General features: G+C 45.1%; 1 protein-coding gene across 6 annotated transcripts in view; it reads right to left on the minus strand.

Moving 5' to 3' along the window:
• Nucleotides 1-39: 39 nt before the first annotated feature.
• AKAP8L (A-kinase anchoring protein 8 like) overlaps nt 40-23,046 on the minus strand; it is a 28,981-nt gene continuing 5,974 nt past the window's right edge. For 2 of the 6 annotated variants that reach the window (XM_036415947.2, XM_036415949.2), the window contains 13 exons: nt 17,054-17,086; nt 16,736-16,793; nt 16,553-16,633; nt 14,361-14,814; nt 14,169-14,265; nt 14,011-14,081; nt 13,623-13,674; nt 12,619-12,727; nt 11,019-11,160; nt 10,816-10,921; nt 10,443-10,573; nt 533-628; nt 40-425 (listed from right to left, as the gene is read on the minus strand). In XM_036415947.2, the coding sequence (XP_036271840.1) occupies nt 114-425; nt 533-628; nt 10,443-10,573; nt 10,816-10,921; nt 11,019-11,160; nt 12,619-12,727; nt 13,623-13,674; nt 14,011-14,081; nt 14,169-14,265; nt 14,361-14,814; nt 16,553-16,633; nt 16,736-16,793; nt 17,054-17,086 (1,742 nt within the window). In that variant the 3' untranslated portion in view covers nt 40-113. Of the gene's footprint in view, nt 426-532; nt 629-1,289; nt 1,353-10,442; nt 10,574-10,815; nt 10,922-11,018; nt 11,161-12,618; nt 12,728-13,622; nt 13,675-14,010; nt 14,082-14,168; nt 14,266-14,360; nt 14,815-16,552; nt 16,794-17,053; nt 17,087-23,046 lie in introns of those variants that run through there. The other 4 variants (XM_036415945.2, XM_036415946.2, XM_045573572.1 and 1 more) reach the window with 3 other exon arrangements.

Genomic DNA, 23,046 nt, shown 5'->3' on the forward strand with positions numbered 1-23,046 from the left:
TTCACCTGCGGCCGGCGCTGCCCACAGACCAGCCTGGAGGCGGGATGGGAGTAACTTTATTAAGATCGGCTTCCAGCCTCAATTACGTGCGTCCAGACCAGCCCTGACCCTGATCACGGGGCCCCCCCGCCACCCTCCTCGTCGTCGTCCTCCACGTCCAGGCCGGGGATGCCACGGATCTCGCGCTGCAGCGCCCCGCCGAGCAGGGGCATGGCCTCCTCGTCTTCCTCGGGGGGTGGCGGCGGCGGTGGGGGCGACGTAGTGCCAGGAGCCGGCTCCGGGGGTACAGGGGGCTGCGCCTGCGTGCTCTCGGCACCCTCCGTGCCTCCTGCCACTTCCATCAAAGGCCCCTCATCCAGAGCGCTGCCCTCGGCCTCCTCCTGTTCCTTCTCCTCCTCAGGGCTGTCGGTGAAAGGGTTCTCGCCCTGTGAAAAAGGCACAGATGCTAAAGGAAGAAGGGCTCGCGGGACCAGGGCTGGAGACAAGGAGGGGGGACTGGGATGCAGCCAGGCTCCAGGCGCCCGCGCCTCACCTTCAGGTAGTCCTCCAGCTTCTTGCTGATGAGCTTGTTGTTGAGGATGCTGCGGGCCACCATGAGGGAGGACTTCTTAGACTGCTCCATCATGAGCTGTGGATAGGAGCAGGTGGGGCAGGGATGGAGAGGCTGCTCCGGGTCCCAAAAGACCCCCCCGCCTGCCAGATGGCAGGGCCCTCCCTCCCTGCACACCTCCACCTTGTGTGGGTTTGTAAGTGTACCTTGAGTATAAGCGTGTGGCCATCCTCCAAGCATGGAGTGAGCCATGGCCTGATTTTATCATTGCTGAAATGCTCCATTCTTCCACACCATACTTACTGTATGTAAGTGATTAAAAACACATTCTTACAGCTGTATTACAGAAATCTAACTTGCTTACATATTTAAAAACCTACCAAAAGCCAAATGTGCAATCCAGAACAGAACAGAGCCAGCTGCCCTGATAAGCAGAGAACTGGAATACAAATGTCAAACAGTATATTTAAGTGATCTACATCCTTTTAATCCATAGGATTCCCAGATGAAGACTTACACCCAAATGTAATTGGGGTGTAATTCTACACTGCTGACAAGAGGCTAAACTGTTTACTTACATTTTTTGGAAAGCAGTTTAATGGAATGTATCAAAAGTAAAAATTTTTGGCCCTAGCCAGTTTGGCGCAGTAGATAGAGCATCAACCCACGGACTGAAAAGCCGGAGTTTGATTCTGGTCAAGGGCATGTACCTTGGTTGCAGGTACCCCAGCATTGGTTGGGATATTTGAGGAGGTAATCAATTGATGTATCTCTCTGTCTCTCCCCTTTCCTTCCACTCTCTCTAAAAATCAATGGAAAAATAACCTCTGGTAAGGATAAACAAAAAACGAAGAAAAAAGTAAAAACTTTTTAGCAATTTTTCCTGGAATCTATCCTAAGAATTGGAACTGTGCATTAAGTAGTGAAAAACTGGAGAGCACCTAAGTGTTCTTCAGTGGAGAAGTGATTAAACAGATCATACATTCAAAAGAACACCTTGCAGTCCTTAACTAGGGCTCTTCCTGGTATTAAAGATGTATATGATAGACTGACTCTAGCTGCAAGTCTTCTGTCTGAGAGGATTTACACTAAACTGCCAAGTGATTTCCTCAGTGGGGAGGGTATAGGAAATTGCACCTTCATCATTACAAAGGGAATAAGCAGAAAGGAACTGATAAAGCCATTTTTGTTGGGGGAAGCCCTACCTACTGAACCCCAGCCAACTCTACATCATGTTTCACTTGCTGTTTGAACTCCCTTTCCTTGCCTTTGCCTTGTGTTTTTTCTTTGTGTGTGTGTGTGTTTTGTTTTTTCACATTTTCTCTACCACTGGGGCAAAATATTAATAGAACTCCCACATGCTCAAAATGAATGAAATGTGAGAGATGCAGTTAGGATACAACAACAGAGCAGCTCCTCTCCAACTCTTTTTTTTTTCTTCTTTAAATGTATTTTATTGATTTAAAAAAATATATTTTATTGATTTTACACAGAGAGGAATTGAGATGGACAGAGAGTTAGAAACGCCGATGAGAGAGAAACATCGATCAGCTGCCTCTTGCACACCCCCCACTGGGGATGTGCCTGCAACCAAGGTACGTGCCCTTGACCGGAATCGAACCAGGGACCTTTCAGTCAGCAGGCCGACGCTTTATCCACTGAGCCAAACTGGTCCTGGCGTATTTTATTGATTTTTTACAGAGAGAAAGGGAGTGGGATAAAGAATTAGAAAAATCGATGAGAGAGAAACATCGATCAGCTGCTTCCTGCACACTCTCTACTGGGTATGTGCCCGCAACCAAGGTAAATGCCCTTGACTGGAATCAATCCTGGAACCTTCCAGACCGAAGGCCGATGCTCTATCCACTGAGCCAAACTGGTTGGGGCTCCTCTCCAACTCTTAAGCACACACAGCAATGTCTCCCAACTGAGGCACACTTACATTGTTTTCTAGATTTCTGCTACAATAACCAAACAGCACCAGAATAAACAATACAGTCAGTTCTCCAACTTCTCGCATCTCAAACAATTCCAATGTCTACCAAGTTGTTCTCGGAAAACAAACATCATTTCTCAACCTGAAACCATCAGCATGACAAAAAAGCATCTCTCAGCCCTAGCTGGTTTGGCTCAGTGGATAGAACGTCGCCCTATGGACCGAAAGGTTCCAGGTTTGATTCTGGTCAAGGACACGTGCCCAGGTTTCAGGCTCGATCCCCAGTAGGGGGTGTGCAGGAGGCAGCTGATCAGTGATTCTCATCATTGATGTTTCTATCTCTCTCACCCACTTCTTTCCTCTCTGAAATCAATAAAAATATATTAAAAAAAAAAGAATAATTCTAAAAAAATAGTAATGTATAAAATAACATCAAATTTTTTTTAAAAAGCATCTTTCAGATAACAAAGGAGAGAATGAGCCAGTCTGAGTCGGTTTTCTGCTAACCTCAGGTTGTTAACAGCTCAGGGAACTGTGCTGTGAATGTTTTTGTTTTGCTTCTGTTGCTGGCAAATGGACAATTAGCACAATTTTAAAACAAATAGGCCATCAAGAGTTGCTAATGTTGTGAAAGAAACGATGATAACAGGCAACTGAAAAAGTAGAAAGACTTGACTTGGATAATCAGAAAGCAGTTAGCCAATGACAGCATTTTGAAGGCATTGATTATGAAAGATGCTGCTTGCAGACCTGAAAGACACCCCTGGAACAAGTGCTGACAGTGATTCATTCCTTTAAGGATAGTAGAGGGTATTTCGATAAATTTAAGAAGTGTTTATTTATAGATCAAGCAGCACATTAGACACGTACCTTAAATAAGAAAGGTTTAATATGGGAATCATTTTGGGGTCTGGAACAAATTAATTAAGATATGAGATAGAAGCCAACTTTCCTTTCCAGAAATTTATAAGATAAACCAGTTTTCCCTACTGAATTGACACAAAAGGTCTACAACACTTTACTTACAAAACTGAAACCCAAAATTTTCCCCCTATAACTCACCTGGTGGCAAAACATGAGCTGACAGTGTGTCTTGTACCATCTTTATGTATCCCACTTATACAAGTCACCTGAAGAATTATTGGTGGTTCAACTACAAAGCACTCTCCCATATCCTAGTGCTACTGTCCTGAAATCCAAAAAATTCACTTAAAAAAATCTGGCCCCAAGGTTTCAGATAAGGGACCCGTATTTAACTTTGACAAACACTAAGTTCCAAAAAGCACAGGGATATTTCACTAGACTGACTCTCTTCTGGTTCTAGTTTTATTATTATGCAATTAACACTTTTTTGTTTTTAATTGCACTGGCTTTGCAGTTAGTTATATCTGGTAAAACAAGGCCCTGAATTCACTACTGCTTTCTGTATAAACTAACCTTTACAAATGAAACCTTGAAATAATTTCAGCCAGCACCCTTCCCTGGACTTTGACTGGAACTGCATTGTCTATGTTAATGTGAGAACTGGTTTTTGTTGTGTCTTGTTATTAAATCTTCCACCTGAGAACACAGTCTGTTCTGTCATGCACTGAGCTCTTGTCTCATGTCTTGGAAGTTTAAGATTCTATAACTTCTTAAATCTACATTCCTAATTATCTCAATGCATTTTGAGGTTATTGTAAGTGGATTTCCCCTCCTCCCAGATATGTTTCTAACTGGTTATTATAATAATGGAGAAAAACTAGTATATTTTGTATGTTATCTTGAATCCCAACATGGTTACCAAATTCAATGAATTAAGAACATTTTGTTGGAATCATTCAAGTTTTCTGAAAATATACTCATTTATTTGCATATATAAAGTTTTCATTTCCAGCCGAAACTGGTTTGGCTCGTGGACAGAGTGTCAGCCTGTGGACTGAAAGGTCCCAGGTTCGATTCTGGTCAAAGGCATACACCTTGTTTGCAGGCACATCCCCAGTAGGAGGCATGCAGGAGGCAGCTGATCAATGTTTCTAACTCTCTCCCTCTCTGTAAAAAAATCAATAAAATATATACTTTTTAAAAGTTTCATTTCCAATATTTTGTACTAATGTTGCTTATTTATCCTTGTATTCCAGAAACAAACTTATAGTATATCACACATTTGAATCACTACTAGATTGGTATTTACTAATATTTTATGTAATACTTTTATTCAACTAGAGGCCTGGTGCATGAAATTCATGCACAGATAGGATGGCTAGGTCTGGCGGGTGATCAGGGCTAATCAGGACCTTCTGGCTGCTGGCTGGGACCTCCCTTCCCTGGCTGCCAGCTGCCGACCTTCCTTCGTTTTGTATCACCCGATGGTCAGTGTACATCTTAGTAAGTGATTGAACTTCCAAGGGGACACTTTGCATATTGGCCTTTTATATTCAGAGAGAAGATAATGAACAAATTTATAGTTTTTTCTTGGTATTACCCTTATGAATTTTTGGAATTAAGTTTAAAAAGGGTCACTAAAAGTGAATTTGAAAATAGCCTTCTAGCATGACAGCCTGAGAAGTTGTGCAGACCTGTCCCTAGTGAAACTGATGAAAACTCCTTAAAAAACAAGCCCTGGTAGGTGTCACTCAGTGGTAGGAGCATCAGCCTGTGCATCAAAGGGTCATGGGTTCGTTTCCCAGCAAGGACCTGGGATGTAGGTTTGAGGCCCGGCCACAGCTCAGGGTGTGTGCAGGAGGCAACCAATTGATGTGTCTCTCTCACATATATTTTCTCTCTCACAGGCTCACACACTCTCCCCCAATCTCTCTCTCCCATCTCTCTCTAAATAAATAAATAAATAAATGGAAAAATTATCCTCAGGCGAGAATTAGCATAAATAAATACATTAAATAAAACAAACACCTATTTAGTATCTACAAAAGATCCTACTAAAACTCAGTAAAAAGTGTGAGTTGTGGTGGTTAATACGTGATCTGTAGCTTCCCTGGCTCAAGCTCAGCATGATGGGAACTCCACTATAGACAGTACCGCCAGGCCTCCTCCTATACCCGGTCCATCACAGTTAAGGGCTCTGTCTCCCCAGGAGGGACAGATGTCCACATCTAGCTCCCTGCTTTTAAGGCTAAGTTCTGGGCAAGGTCAGCCAGAGGTGGGGACTCCTTTCTTCTAGCCAGCCCCTGTGGAATGGAGGCTTGACCTTGGTTGGGCATGGCATGCTGAGAAATGCTGGCTTGTTCACAAAGCAGAGTTCCAATGCCAAAGAAGCAAACCAAAACCAAACCAAGAAGACCAGAGGCTACAGTCGCACCCCCGCCCCCATCTCTTCTAAAGCAACCAAGTCACTCCACAAAGAGAAGTGCTCCAGTCTCCAATCCCAGCTACACAGCCTAGACGCTATAAAGATTTTGCCCAAGGAGAAAGGAAGGTCTTAAAACAATGAACTCTCAGTCTCTTCCCAAAGAAACTTACTGAGCTTTCTCCAAATAGCGGAGTGTAAAAAAACAAAAGTGGAGTGTGTGGAGAAAAGCAAAAGTGTGGAGGAAAGTAATTAAAAGGAGTGAGGTAGATTTGATAGCAAAACTAAACCACTGACAGTCTGGGTTACCAGAAAAACCAGTAAAACAGCTAAGAATCTTCCTGGGTTCAGAATAAATCTCAAATAATTAAAAAATGAACCCTGAAAAGTAGCTCAAATTTAATTAGACCAAATTGAGGAACAATTCAATGACTCAGTGCATTGTTGAAAGAAATTGAGAAATCAACCAACAATTTGTGGAGGGGTAACAGCTGAGTGCAGTCTGGGAAAGAAAACAGTCAAAGAGAGCCCTGTACAAACCACTGTTATAACAGCATAGTGTGCACTTGCCTATGGCTTCCTCCTCCAAGGCACAATATCAGAGGCTTCACATTGTGGGGGTGGGGATTTTACTAGTCAACTAAACAAATAGACAAGCAAACATAATCACAAAACTTGGGAGATGAGAAGTAGGAAAAGGCATGATAACACTGGTTCATCAAATAGATATCAATAAAAAGATATAAAAAAGAAATGAATACACATTGTGGAGCTAAAAAATACAATGAAAATGAAAAGTTTTCTAGAGAGGCTCAATAGATCTGAAATTACAGAACTAGTGAGTTTGTAAATAGGTAGATATCATACAATCTGAAAAACAGAAAGAAAAAAGAATGAAGGAAAATGAATAGTCAGTCTCAGACAACCTTTAACACAAGTGACCCAATTATGCATAATGGGAGCACCAGAAGAAAGGAGCAGAAAAATTATCTGAAAAAATAATGGCTAAAACAATCAATGATTGTTCACCAATCTTCCCAGTCAGGAAGATCAACAAGAAAATGGCAGCTGATCAATGATTCTCTCATCATTTATGTTTCCCTCTCTCTCTCCCCCTCTTCCTTCCCCTCTGAAATCAATAAAAATATATTTAAAAAACAGCAACACTTTATAAATCTGATGAAAAACTTTAATCTACACATTCAAGAAGCTCAACAAATTTCCAAATAAATAAGATCCACAAATACACATCATAATAAAAATGCTGAAAGCCAAAAACAAGAGTAAAATCCTGAAAACGACAAGATAAAAATGAATCATTTTTTAAAAAGGAATCCCAATATGGTTAAAAGCTGACTTCTCATCAGAAATGAGGTCAGAAAGTAGTGGGATAACATACTAGTATTTAAAATGCTCAAACCCCCCCCCCAAAAAAAACAACACACACACACCTGTCAACCAAGAATTCTATGTCTAGCCAAGCTTTCAAAACTGAAGGTGAAATAGACATTCCATAATAAAGAACTGAGAATTTGCTGGGAGCAGACCACACAAGAAATACCAAAGGAAGTTCTAGCTCGTTTGGCTCAGTGGATAGAGCGTCAGCCTGTGGACTGAAATGTCCTGGGTTCGATTCTGGTCAAGGGTACAAGACCAGGTTGAGAGCTGGGTCCCCAGTAGGGGGTGTGCAGGAGGTAGCCAATCAATGATTGTTTCTCATCACTGATGTTTCTCTCTGAAATCAACTAAAAAAAAAAAGAAACCAAAGCAAGTTTTTCAAGGTAAAAGCAAATGATCCCAAACAATAAAGGGAATCTACATGAAAGAACAATGAAGGTAATTATATAATTATAAAATAATTATAAACGCATATTTCTTTCCCTCTCTTCCAAACTGATTGAAAAAGCAGTTATATAAAACTATGTATTTGTATTATATGGCCTAGGACATACAGAAATGTAATATATTTATCAATAATAGGACAAAGAGAGGAGGGTTAGTAAAGCTGTTTTGGGCTAATAAGGAAATAGCTACAAATGGTAAACAAATCCAAAGGAAGAATCCAAATGAAGAGTTCAAAAAAAAAAGATTTTAAAGAAGTTAATATGTGAAAAACCTAGAGAAATCACTATGAAAATGCCTAAAAATGTAATACCAAAAAAATCATTAAAGAAATTAAATTTTACACACAAAAACTTTTAATACAACAGAAAGCAATGGTGGACTTGAGTGGGATTAGGACAGATGTAAGTATAATAATATAAATAACAACATTAAATGTAAATGGCTAAATGATCCATTCAGAAGGTTGCGATTATCCAACTGGATAATAAAACAAGATCAAACTATATGCTGCCCATAGGTGACACACTGTAGATCCAAAAGACTAAAAGATATGAGTAAATGGAAAGTAAAAGAATGGGGGGGAAAAATACAAACATCAAATCTAGAAAAGGGAACTGGATATACTATGATTAGACAAAAATAACATATAAAACAGAAACTGTTACTAAGATCGAAAGGGACATTTTAAAAAATATATATATTTTATTGATTTTGTACAGAGAGGAAGGGAGAGAGATAGAGAGTTAGAAACATCGATGAGAGAGAGTCATCGATCAGCTGCCTCTTGCACACCCTCTACTGGGGATGTGCCCGCAACCAAGGTACATGCCCTTGACCGGAATCGAACCCGGGACCCTTCAGTCCCCAAGCAGACGCTCTATCCATTGAGCCAAACCGGTCCCGGCCTAAAGGGAAATTTTATAATGATAAAAGGAATCAATGTATCAGGAGGACATAGTAATTATAGATGCACCTAGAAGAGCAACAAAATACATAAAATACAAATTGACAGAAATGAAAGGAGAAACAGACAATTCAATAAAGTTGGAGATTTCAATACCCCAGTTTTATTAATATATAGAACAACTTGGCAGAAGATCAACAAGGAAATAAATGGCATGAACAACATTATAAATGCTAATAGGCATAACAGATAGTTATGGTTGCAGGCACATCCCCAGTAGGAGGTGTGCAGGAGGCAGCTGATTGATGTTTCTTTCTCATTGATGTTTCTGACTCTCTATTCCTCTCCCTTCCTCTGTGTAAAAAAAAATCAATAAAATATTTTTTAAAAGAAATTAGCAAAATGAATGGCAAATTAAACATAAACGTAAGCGTAAGAAAATAAATATTCTAGTAGAAATTAATATAGTCGAGAAGAGAAAAATGAGGGGGAGGAAAACCAATGAAACCAAAAGTGTTCTTTATAAAGATCAATAAATTTAACAAAGATTTATATATAGCAAGACTGACCACACACACACACACACACACACACACACACACACACACTCAAATTACTAGAATCAGAAATGTAAAAAGGGGACTACTGTCCTTATAGAAATAAAAATGATTATAAAGGAATACTATAAACAAATGTATGCTAATTAGGTAAGTTAAATGAAATGAACCCATTTCTAGAAAGATAAAAACTATTGAAACTGAGTAAAAAAAAAAAAATCTAAATACCAATAACAGATAAAGAAATTGGATTAGAAATAGAAAAGCTACCTACAGTACAAAGAAAAGCTTAGGTCTAGATGGCTTCAGAGGCAAATTCTATCAAACTCTTGAAGAATTAACACCAATTCTTGTTTAAAAATTAATACCAATTCTTTATCAACTCTTCCAAAAAACATAAGAGGAAAAACTTTTCAACTCATTCTTTGAGGCCAGTATTACCTTGATATCAAAATCAAAGATATCATCAAAAATCACATACCAATACAAATGCAAAAATTCTAACATATGAAAAAAATTATATACTTTGACCAAGCAGAAGTTATCCCAGTATGCAAGGGTGGTTTAATACCTAAAATCAATCAATTGTAATATATCAGGCCTGGTCCTTTTAGCTCACTGCCTACTGCACAGTCCCCCCCACCCCCACTCGACCTCTAACCTCCAACCTGGCAAGTCATCTATTCAACCAAAAACCAAAAAACCCACAGAAAACCCTACCTACTCTGATTTCTGTGCTAGGCACTGAGGATTCACTGCAAAAATTATGACCGAATTTGTTCAATTTCTTGCCAAATATGTACTTTTACCTGTACCATATACTGCCTTCCCCATCATGGTAGAAGCTGGAAATCTGATATATTCTAGACTCCTTATCATTCACTCATGCTTACCTCCTGTTTGCTTCCTTACACAACACTTTTATCCTGTCCTTGTCTTCATTCCCAAGGTGGAGGCACATCTCTGTGCAGTACCCCATCTAGTTCAACACTAACTCTAATCCTGTTAGTCCTTTACTTACAAACTTTGCTGCCTACAGGAGCAAGCCCAGACCCTTCAGCACACTCCTCATGAGCCTCTAACATCCAACCCCTCCTCCAGCAACATGTATACTGTACACTTCTGCTTGATTTTGAACCTAATTTGGACATAGGCCCCAATATACATGGAGATCTCCATATTCCATAGCCTACTTTCTCCTTAAGGTCCAACTCCGACGTCACCTTCTCCAGCAGAGTCTCCGTTTTCTACTCCTCTCTGTGACTGCACTGGACCAGAAATGTCTAACTTCCCCCTGTACCCTCGTGCAGTCCCTAACTGGGCAGGTTATAACCCCAGGACCTCCCCACAGGATGGCCACTCACCCTGCGATTCCGGTTGTGATCAATGGTCTTAAGATGCTTCTGGATGATCCCAAACTGCATGGGAATGAAGAGGTCACAGGCTGCACAGTGGGCTGCCTCTACCTTCTTCACAAAATGCTCCATGGCAATTTCTATAGGGAGAAAAGGAGGGAGTTGCCACTGGTACCAAGAGCCTAAGACAAACCCAAGAGTTTGGGGAAAAACAGACTAGCTCCTCACTTCACCCTCTAAGTTCCACATGAGCCTAAAGCTGTAAGTTCCACATGAGCCTAAGGCTGTTCTCACAAACAGTCCCTGAGGAAAGAGGGGAGTCAGGACTAGAAAGAGGGCAGACGGAGGCCATGTAGGTGGGAGTGAGATGGAACTGTCTCACCTTGTGTCAGATCCTGGTCTCTATATATCTGCTGGATCAAACCATCGAGGTCCTCCACAGTTTTTCGGAGCTCCTCTGTCTTCTTAGTCTTGTTGGTGACATACTCCTGCCAGAGACACGGAGGAGAGACCAAGGTTCATGTGGGCTGCTCTATGTACTGAGGGGATGAGAAGAGTGGAGCACTGTGCCACGTTAAGGCTCACCTGCAGAAAGTCAGCCGTCTGCTTGGGAAGCTTGGTGCCTATGAACTTAAAGTGCTCCTTGTGGAACTTGCTGTCAAGGTGGCTGGCCATTTCATCCTCATAGAAGGTTCGGTACTTGCAGAGCGAACACACAAACTGGATCCTGCCACAGGAGAGAAATTAGGGGTTGAAGCCTTGAGAATCCCATGGAACAGTGCTGCTGCCTCACCCAACCCAGCTCCGAAGCCCTGAAACAGGCTTTTCTCACGGGCTTCTGAAGTGCAGTCCCGGCAGGGGGACAGGCTAAGACCAGTGGGGCTGGGAGAAGGAAGGGACAGAAAGTCTGCAGCCTGTAGTTACTGCATTGTAGGGGGCAGGGGAGGAGCTCTTCCTTCCCACAGGCAGGAGGCTGGAGCCTGCTGAAGCCTGACACAGCAGCTGCTGCAACAGGCAAGGATCGCTGCAAGGTAGCCGGAAGGCCTCTACCAACGCTGGGCAGGAGCTTGTGTACTTGGCCCAGCTGGGGACCAGAAGGAAGGATGCCCTGGCATGAGCCAGGTGGCCCTGCGGTGCAGAGTGGAGTACGCAGTCCCGAGGCAGGGCCAGAAAAGGTGCTGCATCTTCCTCCAGGGGCCTGGGGGACTGAAAGGTCCAGCCCGTCCTCTGCTCAGAGTGCTTGGGGTGGTGTCGGGAGGGATGGGAGGCAAGCAGGCCTGGACACCTGCTGCCTCATCTTCCTCTTCCAAGAAGAGACCAGTCTGAGCTGGAAGGAGGACGCCTGCCCGGCCTGCCAGAGGGCAACCTGGAGTCACCTGAGCGAGGTGCTCTGTCTGGGCCTGGTGTTCACAGCAGAAGCCCAGGGTCTGGGGCCTGGGCTGGAGCAGGCCGCCGTGGCAAGGGGCGGAGGAGGCCAGCCGCCACCGAGGCCTCGGGGCAGGTCCCTACCTCTGCCGGACGTCCTTATCTGGGCCACGGGGTCAGCTTTTTCTGGAGAGCCCAGGGGCCAGGTGCCGGCGAGGCTGAGGAAGGTCCAGCAAGAGCAAGAGTCTGAGGCGGAGGAGGAGGAGGCAAGCGCCAATACGGGAGCCCTGAGGGCAGACAGACCCGACCAAGGGGCGTGAAGGGCTCAGCCGCAGATTGGCCTGGCCTGACAGGGCCAGTGGACAGGGCAGAGGGCAGGCCCGAGGCTGCCACAGCCCACAGGTGCTGCCATCTCTCCTGGAACGGCGGTGGCCTCTTGGCAGCTAGCTGTGGTGGCACAGGCACCTTGGACCTTGAGTCTCTGATGAGCAGGCCCCCTCCCGCAGGGGCACCATGCCCCCTGTGCACCTCCGGACTCCCGCGCCAAGTAACCAAGCATTGGAGCTTCTGGGCAACGGTGCTGAGCAGTGTCAGGTCTCGGGCCAAGACGACAGTGGTCACCAGGCGAGCACACAGGGACAGGGGATGAGCCAGGCCTTGGGAGCTGGGCCGGGTGGGAAGCAGGGTCCATGCATGGCCGAACAAGTGGAGGCTCCCAAGGGAGGCCAGAGGGCAGTGAGACGGCAGAGCTATGGCCCTGCCGGCCTGGTAGCAGCCCCACTGTGAGGCAGAGGCAAAGGGTTGCAGGGAAGGCGGTTACCTTTCCACCATACGGTCTCGCTGCCGCTTCTTCTGTTTGTCCTGGCTCTTCTTGCCTGCCTGTAACTTGTGCTTTGTCTGGCCACTCTCATCCTGGGCACTCAGGGACCCTATGGGAACAAAGGGACATAGTAACCAGTTTGGCTCCAACAGGTGAGGGCAGGCCCTGTGGCCTCTAGCTGCATCACCTGCCATTTACTCCAATGGGTCCATTCTGAGCAGCTTCCTGAGCAAGGCCTCTGGCCTCGAGCAGGTAGGTACCCTGGGCTGGACAGGGAGCAGTTTTGGCCTAGGTCTCGGCCTTAAAAGGAAAGGGCACGTGCTGACCCACCACTGTCCAGGACACCCACGCTCCAAAGAATGGACCACAGGGAGGCTGGAAGGCAAAGAGAGGCTGTTTGGTGGGGAGGGCCTGGGTGGTGAGATGCAGGGAGGCTGCGGCTAGGGCTTAAGTGTAGCCCCGAGGGGCAAAGACCCCAAAGCTCACATGGCCCTGCCCACCCCCACACCGGCCACCGCGGCAATAGTGGGCTGAGGCTGGATATACTGTTAAGTACCTGCTGGCGCTCATCACTCGGGTGGGGGGACACGGACTCCCAACACAGAGGCTGGAGGGGCGCTAAGGGAGAGGACACGCAAACCAGAGCCGTAAAAAATTCACCAAGGGTCCTAGCTCAGACACTGGCCACTGAGGACTTGAACTTTATGTTACTGAGAGACCAAGGTCAGGGGATGTTCCTGGGGTTCACCCATACTTTTTCTTGTTCCCCCCCACCTGAAGTCAAAATCAACGTGCTAGGCAGGGCCCATTGCCACCCACAGCCCTTGTCTGGGAAGAACAGGATAAAGTATGAAGGGGTAGAGTACAAGGAGCCCCTCGCCAGCCCCACAAGGGAAAGCCCAAGCTGGCCACGTTTCTGCCACAATCCTGCCCTCAGCTGGATGCCTCCCACCATGAGCGCCTGGGAGAACCATTCCAACACCCAGGCCACTCAGAACGCTCACCCTTGTCTGCATCCTCTTTGCCGTCTTCTTTCCCCTCCTCATCTTCTCCTTCCTAAGACACAGTGCCAAAAATCCAACGTCAAGCATATGTAGTTATTTATAATGGCTCTACATGGCAAGGCCCTGCTATATGCCAGGCACTGGGCCAGGTGCCTCACATTCTCCCCACATCCCTTGCATGGAGGGCTCATTCCGCCCCTGGCTAGAAAGCCTCCCCACAGCCTCGCTCCCTCTACCAGAGCTCCCTGTCTCCCTGTGGTGATCATGCATGCATGCAGAGCTGCCTCAGGATGGCCTGTGAAAGCCCCCTTCTGTGCTCAGGTGCTCAGGCAACCCACTCTTCACTGGCACCCCTGCAGACAGAGCACACAGAGCCAGAGCCACTTACCGCTCTGCAACCCTTTTCCACAGCGTCTGTACCTTCAGTGCCATCTGCAGCTTCTCCCTCAGTACCATCATCTGGAAAGAGGAGACATGCTCAGCCCCGGAGCCCCATGGGGGAGGGAGGAGGCAGGGACAGGGGCAGCAGCCAGTGCTCGGGCTCACCATTGTCTGAGTCACTGTTGTCTGAGCAGTCCGTTCGGGAGGCTTTGCTGTCTGGCTCATCAGGACTGCCGCTCTGCTTTCTCTTCTTTTTCTTGGTCTAGGTCAGGAAGGAGGAGCCAGGTCAGGATAGATGGCTCCAGGCCCCTTCCTCCACCCACTCAAGAGCCAGAAGGGAAGGCCTCCTCTACTCACCCGGAAGTCAGCTGTGGTCCAGGTCTTCCAGGTCCGTCTCATCTGCTTCATGCCATTGCCAAACCCAAAGCCAAAGCGGGAGCCGCCTGGGAAGGCACCCCCACCTCGCATGCCCTGGAACATGCCATACTCCGGGATGATGTTCTGGGAGAAGAGGGAGGGCAGCCGGGAGGCACCAGGCATGCACTGGCCCCGGGCCCCCATGGGGTCTTCCCACATGCGCCCATAGCCTGAGGCCATTGGCCGGCTACTCCGGGAGTCCCGGGCCCAGCCCTGAGCCCGTGGGCCAAAGGTGTCGCCTCCACGCATGCGAAACTGGTCTCTGTAGGCATCGTACTGGCCCTCGTAGGCCATTTCCATCTCAGGGTCAAGTTCGCCATAATCGTAGCCCGACCGGTAAAGGTCACGCTCACTCAGGACAGCCCTCGAGTCACAGGCCTCGTAGGAATCATATCTGCAGAGGCAGGTGGCAAGCATCAGGGAGGGCCTCAGGTCCTGTTGCTTTGCCATCCCCCAAACCTCCCTCCAGCACCTACCCACCCTGCTGGAGAGGCTCAATGTTTAGAAATGCCAGGTAAAAGGCCTCTCCGGAGCAGAGTTCTAGAAACAGGAAGGGTCCCTCAGCTGGTATCCCCAAACCTGCATGTGGATGCTCACCAGCCTGGGGACCTTAAGGACTGATGACAGGAGGAGGGTCTCAAGGACAGAGACACCAGATAGCCCTTAACCCTTTGAAAACACATGTACATGTCTGTGGTAGCCACAACACCAAGGCTGCTCCTTGGGAGGAACAAACCGAGCATCCCAACATCCTGCAGCACATTAACTGTCTGTCCAATGGGCTGATAATGCCAATAAGAAACCTGTACTGATCCCATCCCGCATGACTGGGGGAACCCCCAAAAATCCTCCAAAGCCCCTTTCCACCCAAAAGGAAAAGGGGTCCAAAATGGAAAGTGTTTTCCAAGAAAAACACTGAGCTTGCCTAAGGACTAGGGGGAAAAAATGCTCTATTATATCAACCTGGAGCCTGGGGCAGGGGTGGGGATGGGGGCAGTTAGGGCACTGACCCTACACAGCAATGGGCCAAACCTTCCACAGGAGTTGACAAGGCACTGCAGAGAGCCATTCTAACTTTGGCTGCAACCAAAGCCCCACAGGCCCATACCCCCTCACCCCCACCCTCACCCTTACCCCCAGTCTCAGGCACAGGAAGTGTTTAGTGCTACACAACCTCAGCTCTAAGTACCATAGCTGTTGAGGGTAGGGGGTGTACCTGGGGGTTCCTCCCACATTTTTACTTGTTACAAAGCTCATGCAAGCAAGTCCCTCTGCCTCCTAGTGGCTCTGGAGTTCTCACTTGACCCCACCAGTGCCCAGCAAGGCCCCTACTTACTTTCTGCTCTCCCCCATCTGTCAGCTGGAGCCATTAGGCTAGTCCACTCCACCTTATACTAAAAATGTGTGCCCTCCTCACTGAAGCCTCTGGTAGGGCCCAAGAACTCCTGGACTAGCACCAGTTCAGACAGTAACAAATACCCATAGCACGATGCTGTGGAGTAGGGCAAGTCTGAGTGCCAGGCCCAGTTCCACCAGTTATTCCTGGACACCTTCAAGCAATGGTGTGACCTGCTGTGCCTAATGTTCCCCACCTGTAATGAGGACAGGGACAGTTCTTTGTAGGCCGCTTCCGAGGCTCAACAGGTGCACATCTGTCAGGTACTGGAAAGTGGCCAGGAAGTGTCCATCTGCCCTGTTCTTTATGTGGGGATGGCCCAGTCTACTGTGGTGAACCCCAAAGGCTCATTTAACTTCATTCTCAATCCCATATGTCCTGCCCTGACAGCGAGTAGGATGCAGTCTCGTGCGAACTTCAAATGGTTGTCTCTAAAAGGAAGGGCCACTTAACACTGCTCCTAAGAGCCATCTGGAGGGTACAGTAAAATCAGCTGGGTCCAAAGACGTTCTTTCCCCTACAAGCTGGGAAGAGATTGGCCACAAGCCGGTAGGGGAGGGAGTAGGTAGGGGAGCAAAGCCAGATATGCTCAATGCACTGGACCCCAGCAGAAAGCCCCAGGAACAGAGTAAGGAGGGAGGAAGCAGACATGGAGGCAGTTGCGAGGGAGAAGCCAGCAGGCAGCAGACAGGGGCGCGCCCGCAGAGCCTCAGCCCCTAAGCAGGCACCTACTCACCTTTCTCCACCGGAGCCATACACGCCTCCTTGTATCATGTCTGTCTCCAAGTGCGGCACCATATCTAAGCGCTGGTTAATTCTGGACAAAACGGAATCAGCACTGGTGCTACCCACAGCACTAGGGTTTGCGTTTGTGTCAGAGCTAGGCATTTCCCAAGAGTTTGAAGTGGCCATACCATACCCATAGTTGGTGGTGTTATCTTGGCCATAGCCATAGCCATAACCATAGTTATCGTAGCCTGTAACGAAGGAGATAGACAGAGATGGCTTGGGGGTGAGGAGAGGTTGGGACAGGGAAAAGAGAGGCAGAGACAGAAACAAGCACAGAAACAAGGACATTTTCTGATGCAGTCAATCTGGGGACACTAATCACCCAAGGGATCTTTCTGTGAAGGAGCAGCCAGCCCAGAGCCCCCAAAGGCACCCATCTCACCCAGCAGAAACATACAACCAGTTCAATCCCAAGGGAGAAGACAGCAATCATGGAAATGATACTTGCCTCTGTTTGTCCCAGAGTTCCAAGTTCCATATCCTACAAAGAGCAAAAGGATAATTACATCTTACAATGTAATGAGAGTTTAATTCAGGAACAAACGAAGACAATACTTCTAGTATCTGACTGGATGCAAGAGACTAAACCTGCCCTTAACTGAGAAGTCTGGAGCTTGACAGAACCACATAAATGATCCAGGCCACTTGCTGCCCTAGTACTCCACCTTCTGTGGATCTGACCATTTTGCTATTCTCCCCTTCAGAACACTCTCAGATAAGGAATTTGGCTCCTATACTCTCTTAGAGAGCCAAAATGAGAAGGTTATACCACTCCTGGCTAAGCACCAATTAGAGGAGAGTGGTTCCAGTGCCTCACACAGATTCTGCTGTATAAGAAGCTCAGCATCGAGGCACATCCACGCTGAAGTCATGTCACTCAAATTGCACAACAAAGCCATCTGATGGAGTAGAGAAACTTACCTCCCTAATCCTTCAAATGGCTGCCTTAACAGGAAGGGCCACTGAGCCCCTAAATTGTGTGAGCGTGTTGTGCTGGAACACATCAGCCAAGGGAAGGACAAGACACAACTTCAATCTGGAATATAAACTAAATATGCTCTGGAGTTTATCGTAGTACATGAGAAAAATTCATTCCTTCTGGAACACAAAGCCACTTAGAACTGACAAAGTACGAAGCAGACATACTTCCTACCCAGGGGAATCCATGAAAACAGACAACCCAACTTCCCAATGTCTCTGGAGAATGCCCAGAGTCATCTCCTACTTCTGGTTCTCTCTGCCCTGCAGACAAGCCAAGCTCATTTCAGGGCAGGACCAAAGTTCAGTGAGATGGCAGCATGATAAATGGCAGAATCCAGCCATCGCAGAGCAAGAACACACACGCTGAAAAGATGAACCAGGGAAAATGAGGGACAGGTCGAGGTCTTTCTCAATACAGTGCACAAACAGAATGTGGAGGCATCAAAAACCAGCGGGGGACTTTAATGAATGTGAACATAAAAAAGCTTACAAATAAAAATCCTCTTGGAGGAAACCAAGATGGCTGCATAGGTAAATGCCTAACTGCAGCCTCACACAATTTCAAAAAATACAACTAAAATATAAAGTGGACATTATCCAGAACTACAAGAAAGTTGAGTGACTGAAAAAATCCTCTTCATCTGAGAAAACCAAAGGAAAGGCTTCTCATGCATTCGTTTATTCAATATCTATCATCCTGAGCACACAGAGCAGACTGGCAGATCTGGGCACTGTTCAGGCCCGGGCACTGCATGTTAAAGGAGTGAGACACTGCTAAATAGTGAGTAATAAAGGGCAGTGACAGGTAAGAAGAAAGGCTGGCAGAGGCACACAAGGAATAAATGCACTTACCCCTGGCAGCTATAAGAGTCTAACCATGTGGCTGTTTGCACCAGGGACAGTGGACACTATTCACAAAAGGAGATGGGACTGGGAGCAGGGAGTCAAGGCAGACCCATCAGGGCTATGCTTGTGAGGCTAAAATATGGTCTCCTCTGGTTCAGCTGCTGAAGACCCACCAGAACAGTTTGGAAGCACAAGTGAAGGAATCAGGAGTGGATACTGACTCCGTGAACACAAGCACAGGCTGCTGTGATGGGCTCGGACAAGCACTCTCTATATGCTATTGCTCCACCTGGAGCAACTGACATACTGATGGGCTCCCCAGCTGGGTCTACACCATGGCATTTGGAGACAACTCCCCCCATCCCCCTAAAGAACATCCAAACTCACTTTCATCTCCAGAAAGGTTAAGACCATTGTTAACAAAGGGAATGTTAAGGATTTTAAAAAAGAAAAGAAAAGAGATGGTCATAGCAAAAACAAATACTCAGTGAAATACCTCATATAGGCATCAAAAAATCTATTAAGCTTTTTGTAGCACAAGGAAATGTACTACAGTAATAAAATAAAATAAAGCAGGATACATAATTCTACCCACCTATAATTCAATTACCTAAGATAGGTACGCTGAAAAACATTAAACATTAAATGGTTGACTGTTTCTCAAAATGTTATTTAAACGTTGTTACACTATTCTTGCAATTTAAGTTAGAAGGAAAAATAAAACTCTCCCCCATACTTTCACAACATTATCTACATTTTAAAATTCTCAAGCAATCTACAAGTTACTAGAATAAGTAAACTTTACAAGGTTTACTACAGGCAATATACCAAAAATAAAATAAAATACCCAATTTCTACATTTAAGCAATGAATAACTGAAAATTTTAAAACCACTACTTACCTTAGCCCTAAGAAATACTTAAGTGTAAACATAACAAAATATGTGAAGGATCTCTGTGTTAGAAACTACAAAACACTAATGAAAGAAATCTAAGATTTAAATAAATGGAGTATTAAGGATCAGAAAATTTAATATTGTTGTTGTTTTTTTTAAAATAAATTTTTATTGTTCATATTATTACAAATGTTCCTTTCCCCCCCCTTCTCACCCCACCCTCTGCCCTTTCCCCACCCCCCATTGTCCTCATCCATAGGTGCACAGTTTATGTTCAGTCTCTTCCCACATCCCCCTCTCCCCTTTTCCCCAAGAATAAACAGTTCACTCCCCTTCCATACCTCTGATTCTATTATATTCAACAGTTAATATTGTTCCTCAGATTTTTTTTTTTTTTAGTTTCCTTGGTTTTTAGATTCACTTGTTGATAGTTATGTATTTGTTGTTCATAATTTTTATCTTTATTTACTTTCTCTTCTGAAAGAACCCCCTTCAGCAATTCATATAATTCTGGTTTGGTGGTGATGAACTCCTTTAGCTTTTTTTTATTAGTGAAGCTCTTTATCTGACCTTTGAATCTGAGTGATAGCTTTGCTGGATAGATTATCTTTGGCTGTAGGTTCTTGCTATTCATCACCTTGAATATTTCTTGCCATTCCCCTCTGGCCTGCATGGTTTCTGTTGAGAAATCAGCTGACAATCGTATAGGTGCTCCTTTATAGGTAACTACCTGCTTTGCTCTTGCTTCTTTTAGTATTCTCTCTTTGTCTTTTGCTCTTGGAATCTTAATTATGATTTGTCTTGGTGTGGTCCTCTTTGGATTCCTTTTGTTTGGAGTTCTGTGCGCTTCCTGGACTTGTAAGTCTAATTCTTTCACCAGGTGGGGAAAGTTTTCTGTCACTATTTCTTTCAGTATGTTTTCGATATCTTGCTCTCTCTCATCTTCTGGGACCCCCATAATTCTGATGTTGGTTCGCTTGAAGTTGTCCCAGAGGTTTCTTACATTATCTTCAACTTTCTGGATTCTCTGGCCTTCTTGTGTCTGCAGAGGAGTGTCTTCTGGCTCTTTATGTTCCAAATCTTTGACTTGATTCTTGCGATCTTCCATTCTGTTTTTAGGACTCCATAAAATATTTTTTATTTCAGACAATGTATTCTTTATTTCTTGTTGATCCCTTATTATTTCTAGTTGATCCCTTTTCATATCCTCATAGGTCTTGTTTATTTTATCGGCCTTTTCTAGGAGATTCTTGAACAACCTTATAAGTGTGGTTTTGAACTCTATATCCAGTCGCTTTTTGTCCTCCATTTCTTTCATTTGTGATCTATTTGGTTTAGGCATTTTCACAGGCAGCTTTCCTGATGGGGCGGGGTTTCAGGGTGGAGCCTACAGCCTTGGCTTCCGTCAGCCCCGCCCTCTGCGACTCCTGAGACTCAGGGTCCTTCAGTACTTGTTGTGAGCGCCTCTGAGAGAAAGGTTCCCTCGATTTTCGCCTGCTGCCAAACTGTCTATGCTCTCCCCCAATGAGTCGGTATTGGGGTTCAGTTCAGTTGGTAGTGGGATTGGAGGTGGCGTTCAGAGCAGTCTGGAGCCCCTGTCTCCTTCCCGTCAGGGCAATCCCGCGGCACAGCCGGCCAGCCCTTCTCTGCGCGCAGTGCGCGCATCCGGAACCTCCTTTCGCTGCTTCCCCGGAGTCCAGCCTTACAGCCCGGCTCCCTATCCTATGTATGAGCCTGGGTCCCCGGGGTCTGGCCTAGAATTGGGGTTCAGAGCAGTTGGAGCTGGGCCCAGCACAGTCGGAGCTTTTCTCTCCTTCCCGCTTGGGACCGCCAGCCAGGCACTCGGCCTCCCTCCTCTCCAGCTCTGTCCTCTCCGCGAGCACCGTGTGTCTCCGTACCTTGGGCTTTTACAGCTCCTCCGCGCTTCCTTCTGGTTTTCTCCTTGCTTCTTGTTGTAGAATTTCCAGTCAACTTTCCTCTAGTTCTGGGTAATGTCCATTTTATATTTTAGTTGTATTTTGTTGAAATTGTTGTGTGCGGCTGCGGCTAGTTGCCTACCCGAGCAGCCATCTTGGATTCCTAATATTGTTAAGATGTTAATTCTCCCAAACTAATACATAGATTCAAGACCATCCACCCAAAATCTCACCAGGTATTTTTATAAAAATGGATAAACTGACCCTAAAATGTATATGCAAAAGCAAATAAAATAAAATATCCAAGTCAATTCTGGAAAAACAAGACATACTATACAGTAAACAAGACAGTTTGGTATTGGAGGAAATTTAGACATACAAATCAACGGAGCAGAATTAGACTTCAGTTACAGACCCACACATATATGTTCAATTGATTTTCAACAAACATAAAAAACAATCTTCAGCTAAACTGCACACCTTATAGAAATATTAATTCAAAATGGATCACAAAATAAATGGAAAACATAAAATTATGGGAGGCTACTCAAGGCTGAACACAGTCTGCTAGCAGAGGTGGGTCTCTGGAGACGTTCAGTCTTTGCCTGATCTAATTAGTCAGAAACAACATCTGACATTGTCCTACACTAGAGATTGGGATGCATAGCAGATCTACCTAATACATAGTCAAAGCTGGGGTGGCAATACTCATCTGACAAAATACACTTCAAAATGAAGGCCATCACAAGAGATAATAAAGGTCACTACATAATACTAAACAGATCAATCCAACAAGAGAATATAACCCTGGTAAATATATATGTACCCAATATAGGAGCACCTAAATATATAAAAAACTTCTAGAGGGCTTTAAGGGAGATCGACAATAATACATAATAAAAGCCATATATGACAAACCTACAGTGAATTTCATACTCAATGGGCAAAAACTAAAACCATTTCCCTAAAAAACAAGACAGGATGTCCCCTTTCACCACTCTTATGAACACAGTACTCGAAGTCCTAGCCATAGCAATCAAACAAGAAGAAATAAAAGCCATCCAAATTGAAAAGAAGGAAGTAAAGATCTCATTATTTGCAGATGACATGATATTGTACATAGAAAATCCTACGACTCCACTAAAAAGCTACTAGATTTAATAAATGAATTTGACAATATAGCAGGATACAAAATTAACACCCAAAAATTGATGGCTTTTTTATACACCACTAATGAGAAACTCAACAAACAATTCTACTTACCATTGCAACAAAAAAATTAAGACAGTTAGGAATAAACTTAACCAAGGAAGTTAAACTTGTATTTGGAAAACTACACGAGGTTGAAAAAAGAGGTAGAGGACAATATAAACACATGGGAGAATATACCATGTTCACGGATTGGTAGAATTAACATCATTAATGTTCATACTGCCCAAGGCAATCTACAGATTCAATGCAATCCTTATTAAAATACCAACAGCATATTTCTCAGATCTATAACAAATATTCCAAAAATTTACATGGAACCAAAAAAGACACCAAATAGCCATGGGGAGTGGGGACAGGATAGAAGGGGAGAATGGGGGAAAGAGAGGGGACATATGTAATACTTTCAACAATAAAGAAACATAAAACTATGAAGCACTTTAAAAGAAAACTTAGGGCTCTGCACAGCATGGGTTTGTTGGTTGGAGCATAATCCCATGCACCAGAAGGTCGTGGGTTTGATTCACAGTCAAGGGCACATACCTAAGTTGCAGGTTCAATTCCTGGTTAGGACGTGTTTAGGAGGCAATTGAT

Source organism: Pipistrellus kuhlii, unplaced genomic scaffold (genome assembly GCF_014108245.1).
Source record: "Pipistrellus kuhlii isolate mPipKuh1 unplaced genomic scaffold, mPipKuh1.p scaffold_m20_p_52, whole genome shotgun sequence".
Classification (NCBI taxonomy): domain Eukaryota; kingdom Metazoa; phylum Chordata; class Mammalia; order Chiroptera; family Vespertilionidae; genus Pipistrellus; species Pipistrellus kuhlii.